Raw genomic sequence first — 17,296 nt, 5'->3', positions numbered from 1 at the left:
GCTGCTGTAGGTAGCCCCGCAGCACACGGGGGAGATTCCGAATGCCCCAGGCTCCCTTTCCCCTTGCGGGCCCCACACCAGCAGAGGGCGCCCTGGCCCACAAGGTCCATGTTCTGCTTTCTTTCGCCCTCTGGTGGCCACATGGGTTAGGGCCAGAGGGGAGCCTTGGTCCGCCTCGCGAATCCCTCTCCAGGGCAGGGTTGCACCTGCACAAGGGAAGATTCAAAGGGGAGGAGGCTCAGCAGCCCTGGGTCCGGGCCCACCCTGCCCAGCGAGGTGAGGCTGGTGATGCCCAGGACGGCTCCAGTGGGGGAGCATCCACTGTGGGCCGGGCTCCGGGCCAGGCCCTTCTACACCCACCCAGCCCCTGACATGCTTCTCTTCCTCGTCCCCTTCACCACCAAGCAGACTGAGAGCCAGGGAGGGATGGCATCTGCTCAAGATCACCTGGTGAGGAGATGGTGATGCCAGGCCCGACTCCTCCCCCAGGCTGCCCTCCCCTCTGTGTCTCCAACAGCTCATCCACAGATCGGGAACCCTTCCTTCCCAGACCTCGTGATGCACAAAGGGGCTTGTCCAGGAGTTAAAGATATAAAGTGCAAGTACCGGCTGGCTTTTATTGAGGGCCTGCTATGTGCCAGGCACCAGGTCTGCCAGGGCCCTCCTCCCACCTCCCTGCACTTCCCAGCGGCCAGGGGAGAGGATGGGCCCAGGCAGCTGAGACCCAGCTGTCAAGTGGGGAGGGGGCTGAGGTGGAGGTAGAAGGTAGCACAGGGGCCCCAGCAGTTGGGTCCGTGGAGAGGGCAGGGCTCCTGGTGTCCGTACAGCTTGAAACCGAAGGCAGGGGAGCCCCTCTCCTTCCCTCCACCCCAGGCCCTGAGTCAGGCCGGGAAGGGTGAGAGGGCCTGTGAGCCCTGCCTTTTCTCTACATGACCTTCAGGGAAGGGGACCCATCTCAGAGTGGTTTCTCCTGATGCAAGACGGGGCCAGAGGGCAGAGGGGCCATGCCTAAGGTGACGGTCCGGTCTCTATGGGGTCTGTGGCTCCTGGTGGCGTCTCCTGCAGCCATTTCCATTTCTGCTCCGTGGCCAGCTGCAGCCCGCTCCTGGGCGCTCCTCTGGAGTCCCCGCCTGGACCTGGGGGGACAGAAGAGGCATGAAGAGAGAAACAGAAAGAACCAGAGTTGGATATCCAGAGGCAGAGACAGAAAAAGAGACAGATGGGGGGTGCCTGGGTGGCGCAGTCGTTAAGCGTCTGCCTTCGGCTCAGGGCGTGATCCCTGCGTTATGGGATCGAGCCCCACAACAGGCTCCTCCGCTATGAGCCTGCTTCGTCCTCTCCCACTCCCCCTGCTTGTGTTCTCTCTCTCGCTGGCTGTCTGTCTCTGTCAAACAAATAAATAAAATCTTTAAAAAAAAAAAAGAAAAAGAAAAAGAGACAGAGGGCGCCTAGGTGGCCCAGCTGGTTAAGTGTTTGCCTTCGGCCCAGGTCATGGCCCCAGGGTCCTGGGATCGAGCCCCACATCGGACTCCATGCCCGCCGGGAGCCTGCTTCTCCCTCTCCCTCTGCTTGCCTTTCACCCTGCTTGTTCTCTTCTCTCTCTCCCTCTCTCTGTCAAATAAATAAATAAAATCTTAAAAATAAAAGAAAAAGACACAGAGAAGATCCGAGAGACAGAGACAGGCAGAGAGAGAGAGAGAGAGCTTGAGGTAGACGCAGAAATGCAGGGAGCCACAGACAGAGCAGAGAGAGAGAGCTTGAGGTAGACGCAGAAATGCAGGGAGCCACAGACAGAGCAGAGCCAGAGAGAGGGAGGAGAGAAGGCAGGCTGAGAAGGGGAAAACAGAGAGCCAGACCCAGCCTAGAAGGGGCGAGCAAACCGAGGCACACGGGGCTGAGGTCCTCTTCCCAGCTCCGCCCTCACCTAGAGCTCATCCCGGGGGTGGGGGTGGAGGCTGTGCCCACTGCTGCCAGCCAGGTCCAGGCGGGGGCCACGCAGGGTCTTGTGAGAGCCACTCCAGCTGATGATGCGGCCGCTGTCATCGTCCCAGGGCGAGGATGTCTCCGTGTCGCTGAGCCACTCGGCATCCCCCGCATAGTGGGTGGGGGCAGCGAGCAAGGGCCGGGCGGAGAAGGCGCGCAGGTCCCGCGGCCAGAAGTGTGCCTTGTACTGCTCGCTGCAAGGCAGGAGGCAGGCTCAGGAGGGCGAGGTGGGCCTGCCAGTCCCACCACCAGCCTGCCTGGGGCCGGACACCTCACCTGTCCGAAGCACCTCACCTCACTGCCCTCCCCCTCGAGACTGCACAACAAACTCAAGGAGCAGGGGTCCTATTCTCCCCATTTTCCAGATGGGGAAACTGAGGCTCAGAACAGGGAAGTGGCTTGACTAAGAACCACACGGGCAGCCCAGAATTTACACCGCAGTTGGTCTGACTCCAGGACCAGGCTGGGCCACTCCCTGGCGACCCTGAAGAAGTGACTCAGCCTCGGTCTCCCTGGGTACCCAGCATGGGGATTTAATAGTCACCGAGGCGGGCTCCCCGGATGAGCTGACCCTGCCCGGCCCCCATCGGAGACTCACTTGGGGTGCTGGTCAAACATGATGGGCAGGAACTCATCCACAGGCAGCATTCGGCGCAGGGGCTGGGAGGCCAGCAGCTTTCGAGCACCTGCCAGGCTCAAGACATAGGCCAGGGTCCAGTAGGAGTACCCGGCCACCACCAGATGGGGCAGCCCCTCCACGGCTGCCTCCTCCTCGGGGTTCACCTGCTTCCGACCCAGGTAGCTGCGAGGGGAACCAGGAGTCGCTGTGGGTCCTGGGGTGTCCGAGGACCCCTTCCCCCGTCACATCCCACAGGCCAGGCTCAGGCGGAGGACTGGCCAGGCTCCCAACAGAAGGAGGCAGAGCCCCAGAGGCCGCCCCTCTCCCCTCCCAAGCCCCCCCCATCTGGAGGTGCAGGCGGCCTACATTAGGTCCCATGGCAGCTTTTCTGCCTCCACCTCCTCCATCAGCCGCTCCAGTCGCCCCCTGAAGTTGCTCTCAAAGCGCACGTCGTCCTCGAACACCAGGACCTGGGCCAGGCCCCTGGCAACCACCTGCGATAATGGGGTGGAGCGGGGGGAGGCTCTTTACATTCAGGCTGTCCCCTTCCACCTGCCTGACACCGACAGACTCTCCCTGGCCTCCGTTATATGCCAAAGGCTCAGCCCTGGCCACATCCCTCAGCTGCTCCAAAGCCTGCTGGGGCTCCCACCGCCTGGGGACTGAAGTCCCAACGTCTGGCTCCGGCACTCAAGGTCCTCCAGACCCCCGGTCTGGTTCTCCAAGTAGACTCATGATGGCAATCATAACCATCACTGCATTCACTGAGGCTCTCGGGAGGCAGGACACACGATGTCCCCGTACTGCAGTAAGGACACAGAGATGCGGGGACATGCAACCACTTGTCCAAGGACACAGCCCTCGGTGGAACCCGCACCTGCTGGACTCCGGGCCCAGCTCCTCACCTGGCCTCCTGAGCTGTCCTAAAGGAAGCTGGGCTGGCTGAGGGTGGGGGGGGAGATGATCCCCCCACGGTCCCTGAGAAAAAGTTATGTGTGTAACTTCCGGAAATGTGAAAAGAACATGAAATCAGCTCAGTAAATGGTGCAACGGAAGTCATCCTTCGATCTGTTCAGGGACAGTAGAAGACAGGGCGCCTGGGTGGCTCAGTCGGTGAAGCATCTGCCTTTGGCTCAGGTCATGATCCCAGGGTCCTGGGATCGAGCCCTGCATGGGGCTCCCTGCTCAGCGGGGAGTCTGCTTCTCCCTCTCCCTCTGCCCGCTGCTCCCCCTGCTTGTGCTCCCTGCTCTCTATCAGATAAATAAATAAAATCTTTAAAAAGTATATATATATATGTATATAAAGGCTCCCCTGCTTGTATTTTGGCTATAGTGGAAAATAAAAACAAGGAGTAGATCGGTGCTGCTTCCTGGAGGGGCCCTTGCCCCTTGGAGGGCCAATCCTCTGGTCCCTCCTACAGTAGCCAGGCAGTGACCTCTCACCAGTGCTCACCACCACCCTCCTGCCAGCCTAAGATGAGGCTTCCGAACCAAGCCCCGGGCCCTTCTTCTCCCCCCCCCAACACACAGTTGCTGTCTGCCTCAGGGCCTTTGTCCCACTGTTTTCCTCTGCCCAGAAGGCTCTTCTCGCTGCCCCTCGGTGGTGAGGTCCATCCCGACCCCACACCAGGCCAGGAACGCAGGCCAATCCACGCTCCAGGACAGTCTGTCCAAATCCCCTCCATGGCAAGCTTGGTTCCTCCCTGGTTTCCGGGTCCTGCTCTGGTCCCCGAGCCCCAGAAGGGCCAGAGGGGCTTTGCCTTGTTCCTCTCTGCATTCTTAGAGCAGCAGACCTCCTAGCACACGGGCCGTGCTCTGTAGAGACTACAGAATGGATATGGTACAGGGCTGACCGCACAGATTTAAAGCTGCTGACCAGGTCTTCGTTAGTATGTCCATCCACCCATTGGTTCCCCTGGGTGCTGAGCACAGAGCAGTGAATGGGGTGGCCCCCCGCTCTCTCTGTGGGGGCAGGGGCCAAGAGGGCGGGGTCCTCACCTCCTCCCAGATGGAGTAGTGGCTGAGGAAGCAGCCCACCTCGCCCTTGGTCAGTGTGCGGCCCGAGTAGGGGTCCTGGTAGCCAGGGAGCAGGTCCACGCCGAGGCTCCTCATGATACTGCTGTTTAGTGTCCTGAGGGAGACGGGGATCATGGGGTGAGGGGTGCCTGCCAGGGACCCTTCCGGGGCGCCTGGCCTATGCCTGTTGGGGGCAGTCACGCTGGAGTTTAATTTAAAGGTGTCAGCCTTGTTACTGCTTCATGTGGCCTGAAGGCGTTGGCGACAACCCGGGGAACCAGAGCCACCTAAAGCCGGGGTGACCCTCGAGGGAGGGAAGAGAAGCACGGGGAGATGGGCAGCAGCCCGAGGGGCATGCTCCCCATGATGAACGTGGGGGACGTGGCATCTGCTTCTCGGGCAGAGGAGAGGATGGACATCCTGCCGTTGAAAGGGCTGGGGGCACAAGGGGCCAACAGCTGTGGGCAAGTGCAGCCGTGTGACCTCTGGTTCCCCAGGGCTACAGGACTGGCCCCCACCCCCACCCCCACCCATCAGGGCCCTAAGTCCAAGACAGAGAGGGGTAAGCCTGGTAATAATAAAGACACCCAACCTTGGGAATACTCCCTATGTGTCAGGCCCTGGCTAAGTCCTCGCCGAGCCCTTAGAAGTTCTAGAAGGAGGGGCGCCTGGGTGGCACAGCGGTTAAGCGTCTGCCTTCGGCTCAGGGTGTGATCCCGGCGATCTGGGATCGAGTCCCACATCAGGCTCTTCTGCTATGAGCCTGCTTCTTCCTCTCCCACTCCCCCTGCTTGTGTTCCCTCTCTCGCTGGCTGTCTGTATCTCTGTCAAATAAATAAAATCTTAAAAAAAAAAAAAAAAAGTCCTAGAAGGAAGGCACAATTATCTGCCATTCACACGGCCGGGCTGAGAGGAGGCGGTGACTTGTCAGAGGTCACCCAGCCGGTAAGCGGCAAAGCTGGAAGGCAAGCCTAGAGGCTCCAGACTCTGGGCCTTAACCACCGCGCCCTCCTTCCTCCAGTAGGCCGAGGGGGCCACCCTGCTCTGTGTCCGTGCGCCCTGGGACTCTCTAAGACAGACTCACTCAGGCCCTGTTTGAGCACCTCCTAGACCAGCAAACTCAGCCCACTCACTTGTTTGCTCTTCCCAATCGCAGGGCGCTCCAGGGGACCACACTGCTCCCCTAGCTGCCCAGGGCCCCACCCCCGGGGAGCCTCACCGGCCGTCCACAGCATCCACCAGCCGCCCAGAAATCTCCATCTCCCAGAGCGAGCTTAGCATGCGCTCCCGGCGGTCGGGCCGGCGGGCCAGGCTGATGACAAACACCTAGAGGAGGCAGGGAAGGTGGGTGCGGGGGGGGGGGGGGTGGAGCGGGAGGGGAGAGCCCACGCACTGCCCGACCCCAATTCTGCAGGCTGACAGAACTTACCTCATCAAACCCCATCTTGCTGGGTCTCTTTGGGGGCCGGGACACATGCGCGGAGGCCCACATAGGGGGCCCGTCCACTGCAGAGAAAGTACCCCCCTATTATGAATCCCTACTGGCTCTTGTCAAAGTGACCCTGGAGTCCCGCCCCCCACCTCACTCTTGCCCCCTTGGCAGAACACCCAGGAGGAAGGGCCCTCGAAGATCACAGGATCCACCTGTCTCCATCGTAGAGACGGCGACACCGAGGCTCGGCGGGGAAAAGGACTTGCCCAGAGTCAGGGAATAAGTTAGAGGTGAGGCGGGGACCCCAAGCCCACTGCCCAGTCAGGTCCGGGCCCAAGAAAAGGGGCACAGGGGTGGCAGGCCCCCGGCTCCCAGCCCTCACCTAGCGCTTCCAAGATCAGGTGGACGAAGTTGACCCTCTCGTCCTCCAGCCCCTGGTGGGATTTCACGGGCACGTTCATGTACCCATAACGGTGCTCGTTGCACACATGGACCGTAACCCCTGCGGAGAGAGGCTGAATGAAGGCTGCAGCGTGGGGCAGGGCTCTCGGAACCCAAGGCAGGCGTCCTCTCTGGGACTCAGTGTCCCAGCTGTGGGGTTGGAGGGAGAAAGGGCTTGACTCAAACAATGTCTGAGGGACCTTTCTGCTGAGATGGCTTCTGCATTCAACAGTCACATCTAGAGCACCAGCTGGGTGCTGGGGGACGGTGGCGAGCGGGACAGCCCTGCCCCTGAGGGATCATGGGGAGGCAGGAGCAAGCAAACTCCCACCTGACCATAGCCTTCGGGCCAGGCCATTGCTCCACGCGCTAAAGCTCCCCACGTCCTGTCCCCGCCACCCCGCCTGGTTCCAGCACCATCACCTCGTGCCCAGACCCCTTCGCTCGCCTTTTGCACCTGATACAATTTTTTGCCTTGCACACCTGCACAGACTTCACCAACACCTCTTGCTCGAAAAAGCCAAGGACAACACGCCCCCCGCTCTGGCCGCTGTGGGCACCCTGCTTGCTCAGGGGCCGCAGCATGGGATTACATCGTCACTTCTCCTTCTCCCTGAATTCGCCAGTGCAGTCCTCTCAAGACCCTTTCCCAACACTCGGTGTTTCTATCTCACTCTCACCTCTGACTCTTCTCAGGACTGGATTCAACCAGGCCTAGCCCAAACACTTCTAGGTAATTTGCATCTTAAAAATATGCCAACACCCGAGTGTTCTTCTCAGTGTGTGAAGCCAATTGCAGGATTCCCTGATGGCTGCCCAGTGTTCAGGTCCACATAGGCTGGCCCCTGCCTACCTTTCCGGCCTCAGCCTCTGCCATGCCTCCCCTCACTTACTGTGCTCCTGTCCCCTGCCTTCTTACGTTGCCTTCTACCGCAGGGCCTTTGCACCTGCTGGTCCTATTGCCCGAAATGCTCTTTCTTGCTCTTGTTCATGCCTTCCCATACGTCAGATCTCAGCCTCAAAATTGACACCCTCCAGGAAGCCTTCCCTGACCAGATCTACTCTGGTCTAAGCTCCCTGAGCACGTAGGATCAAGAAGCATTCCTTCCTGTCATGGCTGCGATTGGACATTGATTTGTGTGATCCTTGGACTGACTGGACTGGAAGTTCCAGGAGGGCAGAGACCGCCTGGGTTTGCTCACCGCTGTCTCCCCAGGGCGAGGCACATGTGGGTGCTCCATAAATATTTGCCTAATGAAGGAATACATGGAAGTGCCATGATGGGAGCCAGAAGGACATCGAGCCTCCCAGGGCAGTGGGCTCAAGAAAGGCTACGACCCAGACAAACAGGAGTTTAACAGGATGGATGCGAGACTGGGGAAGGGTGTATAAAGCAGAGGGAACAGCATGTGCAAAGACCTAGAAGCCTCCAGGGATGCTCATGGAGAGCTGGTCCTCACCAGCAGCCTGGCAGGCGTAGGCGAAGACGATGATATCGTCGAAGGGCCAGGTGTAGTTCGGATGAGGGGGGTAGAAGGCGAGCTGGGCTGCCCCCTCAGCCCGCAAGGATACCAGGAAGGTGGAATGGACCATGGGCACCCGGAAGCAGCCCCGGCGCTGGCGGTTCTTGGTGGGGAAGTAGTCAGCCGTGCGGCGGTAGTAGCCCTGGGGAAAGGGGTTACTCTGAACTATGACGGGGTCCCTCCATCCCCAGAACACTGCCCCCCTGCCACGGCCCACAGACCCCAAGGCCCCCGTCCCCAGCCTTACCTGGGGTGTGATCCCACACCAGAAATTGGAGTAGTAGGTCTGGGAGTCCAGCATTGGGGCCACCACGGGCAGCCCCTGCTCTATCAGAAGCCTCAGCGTCTGGTTGTTGGTCAGAATGTTGTCTGTATCGGCAAACTTTGGAGAGGGGGATGTCACAGACCCTAGCCTTGTCTGGGCTGTACCCCCAAGGAGTCACTGAGTGGGATCCCTCTAGATTGCCAGAGACCCTGCCTATCTCCTGGGATCCAACAGCGCCCCATTAGAGAGTTCTAACCTATAAACCAGTAGGCCTATTTCTGGACCACGGATCTAGTCTGGAGCACTGACTCCAGGATTGGGTCCAGAGAGTCGACCTGAGTTACTGATCTAACAGCTTTATTCTAGATCTGACTTAGGGAGTAGAGCCAAAGACCTACGCTGAGTTCTAGTCTGGGGAACCAAGCCCAGTTTATACTCCGGGCTCTAGCCTAGGAACCTAGGCTCAGTATACACCCTGCAATCTGTCTCAGGGATCCAGGCTTCGTAGCTAATCTGAGCTCAAGCACAGGAATCCAAGCTCAATATCCGGTCTGGGTTCTGACCCAGGTTGCTAGTTGAAGGGTCCAGGCTACAAGTGGTTAGGTCGCACCCAGATTTCTGTCAGGGACAGATACTGCCACCCTAGCCAGGCTTTCTTACCAGGATGTAGTCAGCCCCCCAGTCCCTGGCAAAGGTCAGGGCTTCCTGTTTCAACTCCATGAGAAACTGGTGCCTTTCTTTGGTCCAGTGCTTGGGACCCTCTTCGTCTGGGTAGGACCTAGAGGGTAAAGAGACAGAAGTTCCCTGGGGGCAGGTGCACGTGGTCCCCCTCGTGGCAGGGCAGCGGACAGAGCCCTGGCCTGGAGGCGGTGGCTTGCGGCTGTTCCTTTTCTTCTCTGGGTTGCAGCTGTTGCCCCTGTTCCCAAGAACCTTTCCCCCCAGTCACCACCTGGGCTCCCCCTCGGGCCTCCAGACCACAGCTGCGTAGTCGTCACCCACAGCAGCCAGCCACTCCTGCAGCATCTGCGTGGTGTTGTCCGTGTTGTGGTCCGTGGCACACCTGGGGACACGGGAGGAAGAAGGGTGAGGGGGCTCAGGCACAGAAGGGCCAAATCCCGAGGCAGCCTTGACCCCTAGAGCGCCAAGACCAGTGGGGCTGGAGGCTTGGGTGCTGCAGGGGCGGGAGGTGTGCTACAGAGTATAAGGCAAGCACCGGGTCCCAGGCACAGGTCTGCGACCCACTGTGTGACCTCAGGCGAGGCCCGTCCATCTCTGGGCTTCACGTTCTCCCTCTGGAACCAGCAGCTGTCCTGCCGGGCTCATGGGCTGAGACACCAGAACACGAATGCATTTGAAAGACAAAGTACCCCAACTTTGAGGAACACACCTGCCACATGCCCCGATACCTTCCTTCTTGGCCAGGAGCTCACAGGTCCGTCCCTCCCCCTCTGTGAGTCCGGACTGGACAGAAGAGCTGCTGCTTCCCTCTGTCTGAAAACTGTAATAAGGACCAAACCCGACTTGGCACATCTCTGTGAAGTGCGGATAGGCCTGAGCTCCACAGCCACGGAGCATAACCTCTGGGGTGCAGAAGGGCTTCCCAAGACCGAGGGGGGCGCAGAGGGCTTAGCAAGATCCCAAGTTTTAGGTGCTACTGCCCCTTTAAGCCAATTCCCCAGAACTGAAGACTAACTACGTGTCAAGTCTTGCAGGGGTGGGAACTCACTAACTCCCGAACTGTGGTAATTGTGGGCAGCCTCCCCAGGCCACGGCTCCACCCCCAGCGCAACTGTGGTGTGCTGCGGGGGGTAGTTTGTCAATCCTCTCAAGTTGATCCCCAGCCTCAGCTTGGGACTCCTCCCTGTTCTGGCTTCCACAGACCCAGGGCCTCTGATTCCAGGGCAAGCTGTGGGGACGCCTGGGGGAGAGACTCTAGGGAAGGGGCTCTGCCCTTGCTTCTCCAGCGAGAAGCAGGTCGGAGACCCCTGCAGAGCAGCATGGAGACAGACAGCACCCTCACCTGCTCCCCAGGAACCCCCAGGCCTGCGGATCTCTGCCACGCGGGGACGCAGGGCACGCCGGGCGCGCCAGCTGTTCCTGCCCGCTCCACTCCAGGTCAAGCCAACCACAGGGCCCACGGGGGCTTGAGTTTGGGCTCTGAGGCTAGGGCAGGAGGACCCAAATGAAAGGAAGAGGTCCCCAGAGGAATAGGGGCCGGGGTGAGTGTTCCGGGGTCAACCGAAGGTCCCTGAGGTGAGTCTGCAGGGCCAAGGGGATAAGGGGTCCCCGTCCAGGGGCTCAGGGCCTGCAGGGCCTGTCTGCCCGGGGAAGGGGCCTGTGGGTGGTGTCTGGACGGAGCAGACGGGGGCCATCGGGACTGGAGGCTATCTGTGGGGCCGGGGGTACATGCCCAGAGGGGGGCAATGTCCGCTCTCTCTCACCAGAGGGCCAGCCTGGCCCGGGGGTAGTCCAGCCGCTCCAGCGCGCCCAGGTAGTGGGGCAGTGAGTGCTCGGCATTGCGGGCCAGGATGGTAAGGACCACGGCGGGCAGCGGCGGCTCCACGACGCCCGCAGCCTGGAGCCACGGCCCCAGCAGGAGCAGCAGCTGGAGCAGCGGGGCAGCGGGGGCGGCGGGCATGGCGGGCGCTCGGGCGGTGGCGGTGGCTGCCCCCGGGGCTCGGGCCCGGCGGAGGGGACTGGGCGGTGCGGCCGGGGCGGGGCTTGGGGCGAGGGCGGGGCCGAGGCGGCCGGACAAGGGGGGGAGGAAGCGTACCCCCCAAGACTGGGCTCCCCCTCCCTCCCACTACACGCTGATTCTCAAGTGTCCTCTCCTCGGCCGGGGGCGGCGGAAGGCCAGGGCCTGGACACCCGCCCCACACGCGAGCCGGGGGCAGCCCCATCCCGGCCGGGCGCCGGCGGGGGAGGGGAGGGGGGACGAGGGGAGGGTCCGGGGGGACGGCATCCGAGCTGCCCCGGCGCCTGAGAACGCTCCACTCCGAAGCCCGGTGCGTTCACCCCGCCGGAATCCGGCTCTACCGAGCGTCCCACGCCACGAGTCCGGATTCCCCGGCCACGCAACCGACCCTCGGCCCTGAGCCGCAGCCCTGCGGGGCGGGACCGACCCGCTGCAGCCCTTGCCGGGCTGCCGGCTCCCGCCCCGCCCCCGCCCCCACCCCCGGGCGCCCTCTGGCGGACCCACGCGGAACTTCGCAGACCTGCGCGGCGACACCCGGCTTGGGGGGCCGGGCGGGGGTCCCCCGGACCTGGGCGCGCCATCCAGCTTCGTCCCGAGCCCGACGTCCTCCGCGCGTTGTCGTCTTCGCCTCCGCCGAGAGCGCCGGCGCTGCTCCGGCCCTTTAAGAGAGCAAAGCCCCCTCTCAGGCTGAGCGTAGGCCCAGGGGGCGCCACGGAGCCCGCACCTTGACGGAGCCCGCACCTTGACCCAGCCCGGTCCAAAACAGGAGGTATAGCCTCCCCTGCGGCAGAATCGGGGTCCTGAGGCCCCTGCTGAGATGGAAAGGGGGTTCCAGCCTCCCTTAGGAGAGGGCAAAAAGGGAGGGGCCTGAAGGCCCCAGGGGCGGGTTCCAGCTCTGTATCTGCTGTGATGGCAGACAGGCCACTTGCCCTGAGCCTCTGGTCCTCATCTGGATGGGTTTGCAAGGATGCCTTGAGAGAATGAATGCACTCGAAGCCTCTCTCTGCATGGAGCCCCGAGTTGCTGAGTCTGGAAGACAAGACTGGAGAAGAAGCCAGGCTCCCCTCCCATTCACCCTCCACACACACACCCGCAAGGAGGCCTACTTTCCTATGGCAGTTTTGGGTTTCCTTTCAGGCTCTTCCCAGGGTGAGAAGAGGGCTAAGCCTATGCACACTGTCTCTGCTGGGAGGGGACAGGTGGGGAACCAGCAAGGAACGGACTTGCCTGGTGACCGGGCAGTCTGCCGGGGCATTGAACCCGGGAGTCCTGGTCTTCACCGCGGCTCCCAAGTTTCCACCGGGCCCCGGTCAAAGCTTTGGTGGCAGTGGCTCTGCAATGAAAGGTCTGAGGCCCCATGAAAGAGTCCCTTCCCTTGCATGGTTGCCTCTGGCCCGAAGGCACTCCCAGGCCCAGAACGGGGATTCCATTTCTAAAGCCAAGCCGCGTGCCCCACCTGACCCGTCCGGAGTCATCCCAGAGCCTCTGCCCATCCTATTGGTCACAGAGGCTTCCAGATTCTTCTCTGGCCTCAAGTCCTCTTCCTCCTCCTTCTCCTCCTCCGAATGCATTCATGCCTCCCACTGTCCCCTCCTCCTTCCCCAGTCCATTCAGTGATCCAGCCTGCCACGGACTCCCTTGCCTGTGGGTTCTCCCATCATCCCCACCCGGGAGAACTCTATAACCATCTTGCTTTGTGGCACAGCGGGACTACCGCAGACTCAGGATTTCCACTCTCAACTGGACTCTCACCAGGCCCAAGGGGCCAGTTTCCCGGTGCTCCTGCCCCCTCTCCCCTGTGGCACCTCACAGCTCCTGAAGCCCCCACTCCAGCAAGGCTCTCCCTGCTCCTTTTGGGAGAAAAGAGAAGCCCTCACCTGGGAGCTCTCTTTTCCAGCCTCCAAATGTCCATCTCCTGCCCCCAAGCCTGCCTCAGCTCTCCCTGACTGGTACAACGGTGGAGGGGCCCCCTCCTCACTATGGAACGTGCTGGAAGCTCCAAATGCCATCCCCTTGCCCTTCCTGGCCCATCAGCCTCCCCGTCTACTGGGTGCTTCCTTTGACATTCCAAAGGACTTTAATCTCCCCCAGCTTAAAAGAGGGAAACAGCAAGCTGCCTGCTGGCCCCCAGCCGCAGCCTTCTCTCTCTCTCCCTCCGAACCTCTGGAATGGGGACCCGTGCTTTGCCCCAGCTCTCCCTTCCTCATCTCCCGTCATGGCTCGATACACACCAAGGCTGCTGTAGCCGAACTGCTCCTGCCAAGACCAGGGTCCTCCTGGTCACTCCCCTCAAAGGACATCGCCTCCTTATCCAAGAGGGCTCGCTTTTGCACCTGACCGCATGGGCCACTCCGTCTTTCTGGAAAACCACAGGTGTCTCCACTGCCCATTTCGACCCCGATTCCACCTGTTTTTTTTTTTTCTTAAGTAAACCCCACACCCAGTGTGGGGCTTAACCTCACGACCCTGAGTTCAAGTGTCACATGCTCTACCAACTGAGCCAGCCAGGTGCCCCAAGATTCCACCTGTTCAAAACAGAACCCCAATCTTTCCCCCAAATGTACCCCCCCCGGTGGCCTCCCCAGTCTAGAGAATGGCACCTCGGCCTCCCAGGCCCTCGAGCTGGAGAGCCGGGTATCCCTGATGACACATCCCTCTTTCAGCCCACTCCATCGCCTGGTCCGGGCAGGCCCGGCCCCCTCAGTATCTCCGGCACATGGCCACCTCTGCCCTTCCACACTGCCACTCGCCTGGCTCAGGGCACCAGCACCACTCACGGGGCCCACAGCATCTCCCAGAGACGTGCCCCCAACTCGTTCTCCCCAGAAACCACTCCGCCCTCAATCACGCTTTCTAAATGCCTGCAGTTAACACCCTTCAGGGACTGGCCACTGCTGTCCGTGGAGGGTTCAGACGCCTCCAGGAGCACCGAGGACCTGCATGGGCCTTCTCCAACTCCTTTCCCTTCCCCCTCCCCTCCCCTCTCCGCTAATCTCCTGCTCAAGCCGATTTGGACAAAGTACAGTTTCCTGAACATTTCATGCTTTAGGACCGTCCCACATCCTTTTTTTTTTTTTTTTTTTTTTGGCTTCCCTCTGCCTGAACTGGTCTTTCTGGCCAACTCCCACAGGCCCTCCAGTGTCAGCCTAAACTTGCTTCTTCTGGAAAGCCTTCCGCATGCCGTGTCGGGGGACATACCCTGCCAGGGCATCCTACATAATCCCATTCATTCTGCAAGTGTTCATTGAGCGCTTACGTCTAAAGGTCAGGTAGAAAGTGCACAGACAACGTCTGCCTCTAGGGGGCTCACGTTCCAGAGAGGGGACAGACGGGAAGCAAGCAAGCAAACTGGTAAGGATTACAGGTAAGAGAGAGTTTCCAGGCAGGGTAAATGCTACGAACGACATAAAACCAGTCAAGAACAGGGAGCAGCAGGGGGTGGGAGGCAACCTGGAGCAGAAAAGTCACGGGAGCGATTTCAGGGCATAAGCGGACCCAGCCAAGGGCAGTTCTGGGGGAAGAGTGTTCCACAGGGAGGGAACAGGTCAGGCCAAGGTCCTGCGAGGAGCACAAGCGACTTGGCCGGTGGTTGGAGCCCAGGGAGCAGGGGAGGGTAGGAAGAGGACAGGTTTGTTTGGGGTTTTTTTTAGTGCAATAGGAAGACACTAGAGGGGGTGAGCAGAGTAGTGATGTGATTTGTCTTAAAAAAGATTGCTCTGGGGGTGCCTGGGTGGCTCAGTCAGTTAAGCGAAGGCTTGGGTCATGATCCCAGAGTCCTGGGATCGAGCCCCGCATTAGGCTCCCTGCTCAGCGGGGAGCCTGCTTCTCCCTCTGCCTGCCGCTCCCCCTGCTTGTGCTCTCACTCTCTGTCAAATAAATAAATAAAATCTTAAAAAAAAAAAAATATGGTAGGAAAAAAAGAAGTATGGTGGGTCACGGACTGGGGTGGGCTGATTACACACCTGTGCTGCTGTTTCCACGCACTTTTTGCCCCAAAATATAATAATAGGACATACTCTATGGAGGTAATATTGGGCCAAATTCACAGAAACCGCTGAAGCAGGGTTGTCAGAGCGTGGTCCCTGGACCGGCCAGCATCAGCCTCACCTGGAAACTGTTAGAAATGCAAATTCCTGGGGCGCCTGGTGGCTCAGTCATTAAGCGGCTGCCTTCAGCCCAGGGCGTGGTCCCAGAGTCCTGGGATGGAGCCCTGCATTCGGGGGGAGACTGCTTCTTCCCGCCCCTCTCCCCCTGCTTGTGTTCCCTCTCTCGCTGGCTATCTCTCTCTCTGTCAAATAAATAAATAAAATCTTAAAAAAAAAAAAAAAAGATGGTTTGGGCCCATCTGGCTGAATAGGTCCAGACCACCCTGAACCAACATCTAACCAGGCCGTGGGTCACCCCCGCCCCCAACACAGCATCTTCACTCCCATCCCTCAGCCCTTGCGGTTCTGGCCAGAGCCAGGGGGTGGCGCCAGCGCCTCAGGCTTTCGTCTGGCTTTGGGCGCTAGAGACCCCGGAAGAATGGTCCCCCTCCCCTGAGCCTTCTTTCCCCGGCTGGGAGCCTCTGCTCCAAGGCCTGCCCACTGGCAAAGGCTTTGCAGGGTGCCTTTCATCAGGCAGGGGGTCGCTGAGGCTGGCACACCAAGGTAGGGGCCAAACCCCTCTTCCTGGAGGTTAGGAAGGTGGGCTGGAGAAGCCCCCTTGGCCAGAAAGAAATTAGGGGTGTCTGGCCTGTGGGGCTTGGGGGCCAGGAACCCAGGCGGGTGGCTCTGGCTATACCCGTTTAACCCTCTGCCTATCCTGCCCCACCTCGTGGGAGGTCTCAGGTGCAGCTTCCCTGCCCATGGGTGGGGGCAGCCTGGAGGTACCCTGGGGCCCAGACAGAGCCCCAAGGTTGGGGGCCCTCACAGCCTGGCAGCCAAGCAAGCTAGGAACAGGGGCCCACGGTGGAGAGAATGCGTGGATGGAGCTCTTACCAGCTGCCAGCTTCACGTCTCCTGGGTTGGGGGCTCTCTGGGCCCCTGTCCTGCTCTGTGGTCAAGGGAGCCCAGCATCCTGCCCAGGGGAGGAGCCCACGCCCTGCTCCTGGTCCTGGGTGCTGTTCGGCAGGTAGGAGTCCAGGAGACCCGCCTGGGTTCCCTCCTAGCTCAGGTTCCAAGCCCGGTTCCAATAGGACCCAGAGCTGAGGGCGGGCTTAACCCCCACCGGCTCCCCTGCCCCTCATCTTTCCCCTTGGAGGGGAGACTGGGACCCCTCGCCCATGCTGCTTAGACCTAGCATGCCTGGGCCTCGGCCCCAGGGATCGGCCCGCACCCCCTCATCTCCAGGGGTCCCACCCAACGCCCACACCCATTCCAGAGGACCACCCTCTCCCTCTCGGCCATGCCCTCCCCTCATCTCCCAGGACCCCAGATGGGGAGCTATCCTCCTCTGAGGTTCTGCCTCAGTCCTCAGGAAGCTGGGGCTCGGCCAGCTGTTTTCTCCGGGCAGCCAGCTGTTTTGCCCATCAGGAAGCAGCCCTGGCTCCTCTGCTGAAATCGTTGCCGTGGCTGTGGCTGCAGCGTGGCAGCCCCGCTGGGCCCGGGCCTGCGAGCTATTAACTCCTCTGGGCCCAGCTCCTTTCTCCACTACCCCCGCCCCTGAGAGCAGCCTGGTGAGAGACTTCCAGAGACCCCAAGAAGACCCAGCGTGGCTCTCCCCGCCCCCCTCAGCAACTGCTAACCTGACACCCCCTCCCCTCCACGGAGCCTTGTCCTCAGGTGACCCCAGGTGAGAGGAAGCTTCAAAGGGACGAATGAGAGCCCCGTTCAGAATAATAATAATAACAACAGTAGCTATCATGAGCTGCTTGCTGCGTGCCAGGCACTGTGCTACGTGCTTAAATATATTCTCTGCTCTAATTTTCACACCGTTCCCGTGAAGCAGGGAAGATTTTCATTTCACAGATGAGGACACGGAGACGTGGAGAGTCGAAGCGGCTTGCCAGAGCCCGCACAGAACTGGGGTCTGAAACTGGGCTGCCCTGGCGGTTCCCCGAATCCGAGTTGGGGGTGGTGCTCTTTCAGTTCCCCCGAGCTCCTTGCCCTCCACCCCCAGTTTTTTTCCCAGTCTGGGCATCCGCAGGGCCATCTGTGAAATGGGATAACTGATGGGTGGAGTTAACCACCACTAGCTCCCGGAGCCCCCGCCAGGCTCTGTGCTCAACACCTTCCAAGTGTTTATTAGCAGATCATTCCCGTCGGTGGCTGCGGGTCAGCCTGGGCTAGAATCCCGGCTTTGCTCTTTCCGACAGCCCGGCTTTGGGCAAGGGATTTGACAT

The 17,296-nt window shown here is 60.6% G+C and overlaps 1 protein-coding gene across 3 annotated transcripts; it reads right to left on the bottom strand.

The window, feature by feature from the left end:
• Positions 1 to 592: 592 nt before the first annotated feature.
• CERCAM (cerebral endothelial cell adhesion molecule) lies at positions 593 to 10,984 on the bottom strand. 3 transcript variants are annotated; one of them, XM_026514085.4, is made up of 14 exons: positions 10,721 to 10,984; positions 9,667 to 9,777; positions 9,229 to 9,339; positions 8,940 to 9,057; positions 8,262 to 8,396; positions 7,952 to 8,156; positions 6,433 to 6,552; positions 6,048 to 6,124; positions 5,838 to 5,944; positions 4,601 to 4,733; positions 2,969 to 3,096; positions 2,582 to 2,785; positions 1,925 to 2,177; positions 593 to 1,136 (listed from the first exon to the last, which is right to left on the bottom strand). In XM_026514085.4, exons 1-13 carry the CDS (start codon positions 10,915 to 10,917, stop codon positions 1,925 to 1,927), a joined length of 1,899 nt encoding a protein of 632 aa, XP_026369870.1. In that variant the 5' UTR covers positions 10,918 to 10,984; the 3' UTR covers positions 593 to 1,136. The 3 variants fall into 3 exon arrangements, with proteins under 3 accessions (XP_026369870.1, XP_026369871.1, XP_044245578.1); XM_026514086.4 differs by lacking the exon at positions 9,667 to 9,777 and having other exon boundaries at positions 10,721 to 10,983; XM_044389643.3 differs by lacking the exons at positions 9,229 to 9,339; positions 9,667 to 9,777 and having other exon boundaries at positions 10,721 to 10,983.
• Positions 10,985 to 17,296: the final 6,312 nt, after the last annotated feature.

Source organism: Ursus arctos, unplaced genomic scaffold, assembly GCF_023065955.2.
Source record: "Ursus arctos isolate Adak ecotype North America unplaced genomic scaffold, UrsArc2.0 scaffold_18, whole genome shotgun sequence".
In the NCBI taxonomy this organism is placed as follows: domain Eukaryota; kingdom Metazoa; phylum Chordata; class Mammalia; order Carnivora; family Ursidae; genus Ursus; species Ursus arctos.
Note: the sequence above shows the minus strand (reverse complement) of the source record. Positions and strands in the feature narration are given on the sequence as shown.

Coding starts and splice junctions, on each gene's coding strand:
- CERCAM (XM_026514085.4), bottom strand. CDS start 10,917: ATGCCCGCCGCCCCCGCTGCCCCGCTGCTCCAGCTGCTGCTCCTGCTG. Junction 8,157..8,261: donor GGTGTGGGATCACACCCCAG/GTAAGGCTGGGG, acceptor CCCTTTCCCCAG/GGCTACTACCGCCGCACGGC. Junction 6,125..6,432: donor CCTGATCTTGGAAGCGCTAG/GTGAGGGCTGGG, acceptor CTTTCTCTGCAG/TGGACGGGCCCCCTATGTGG.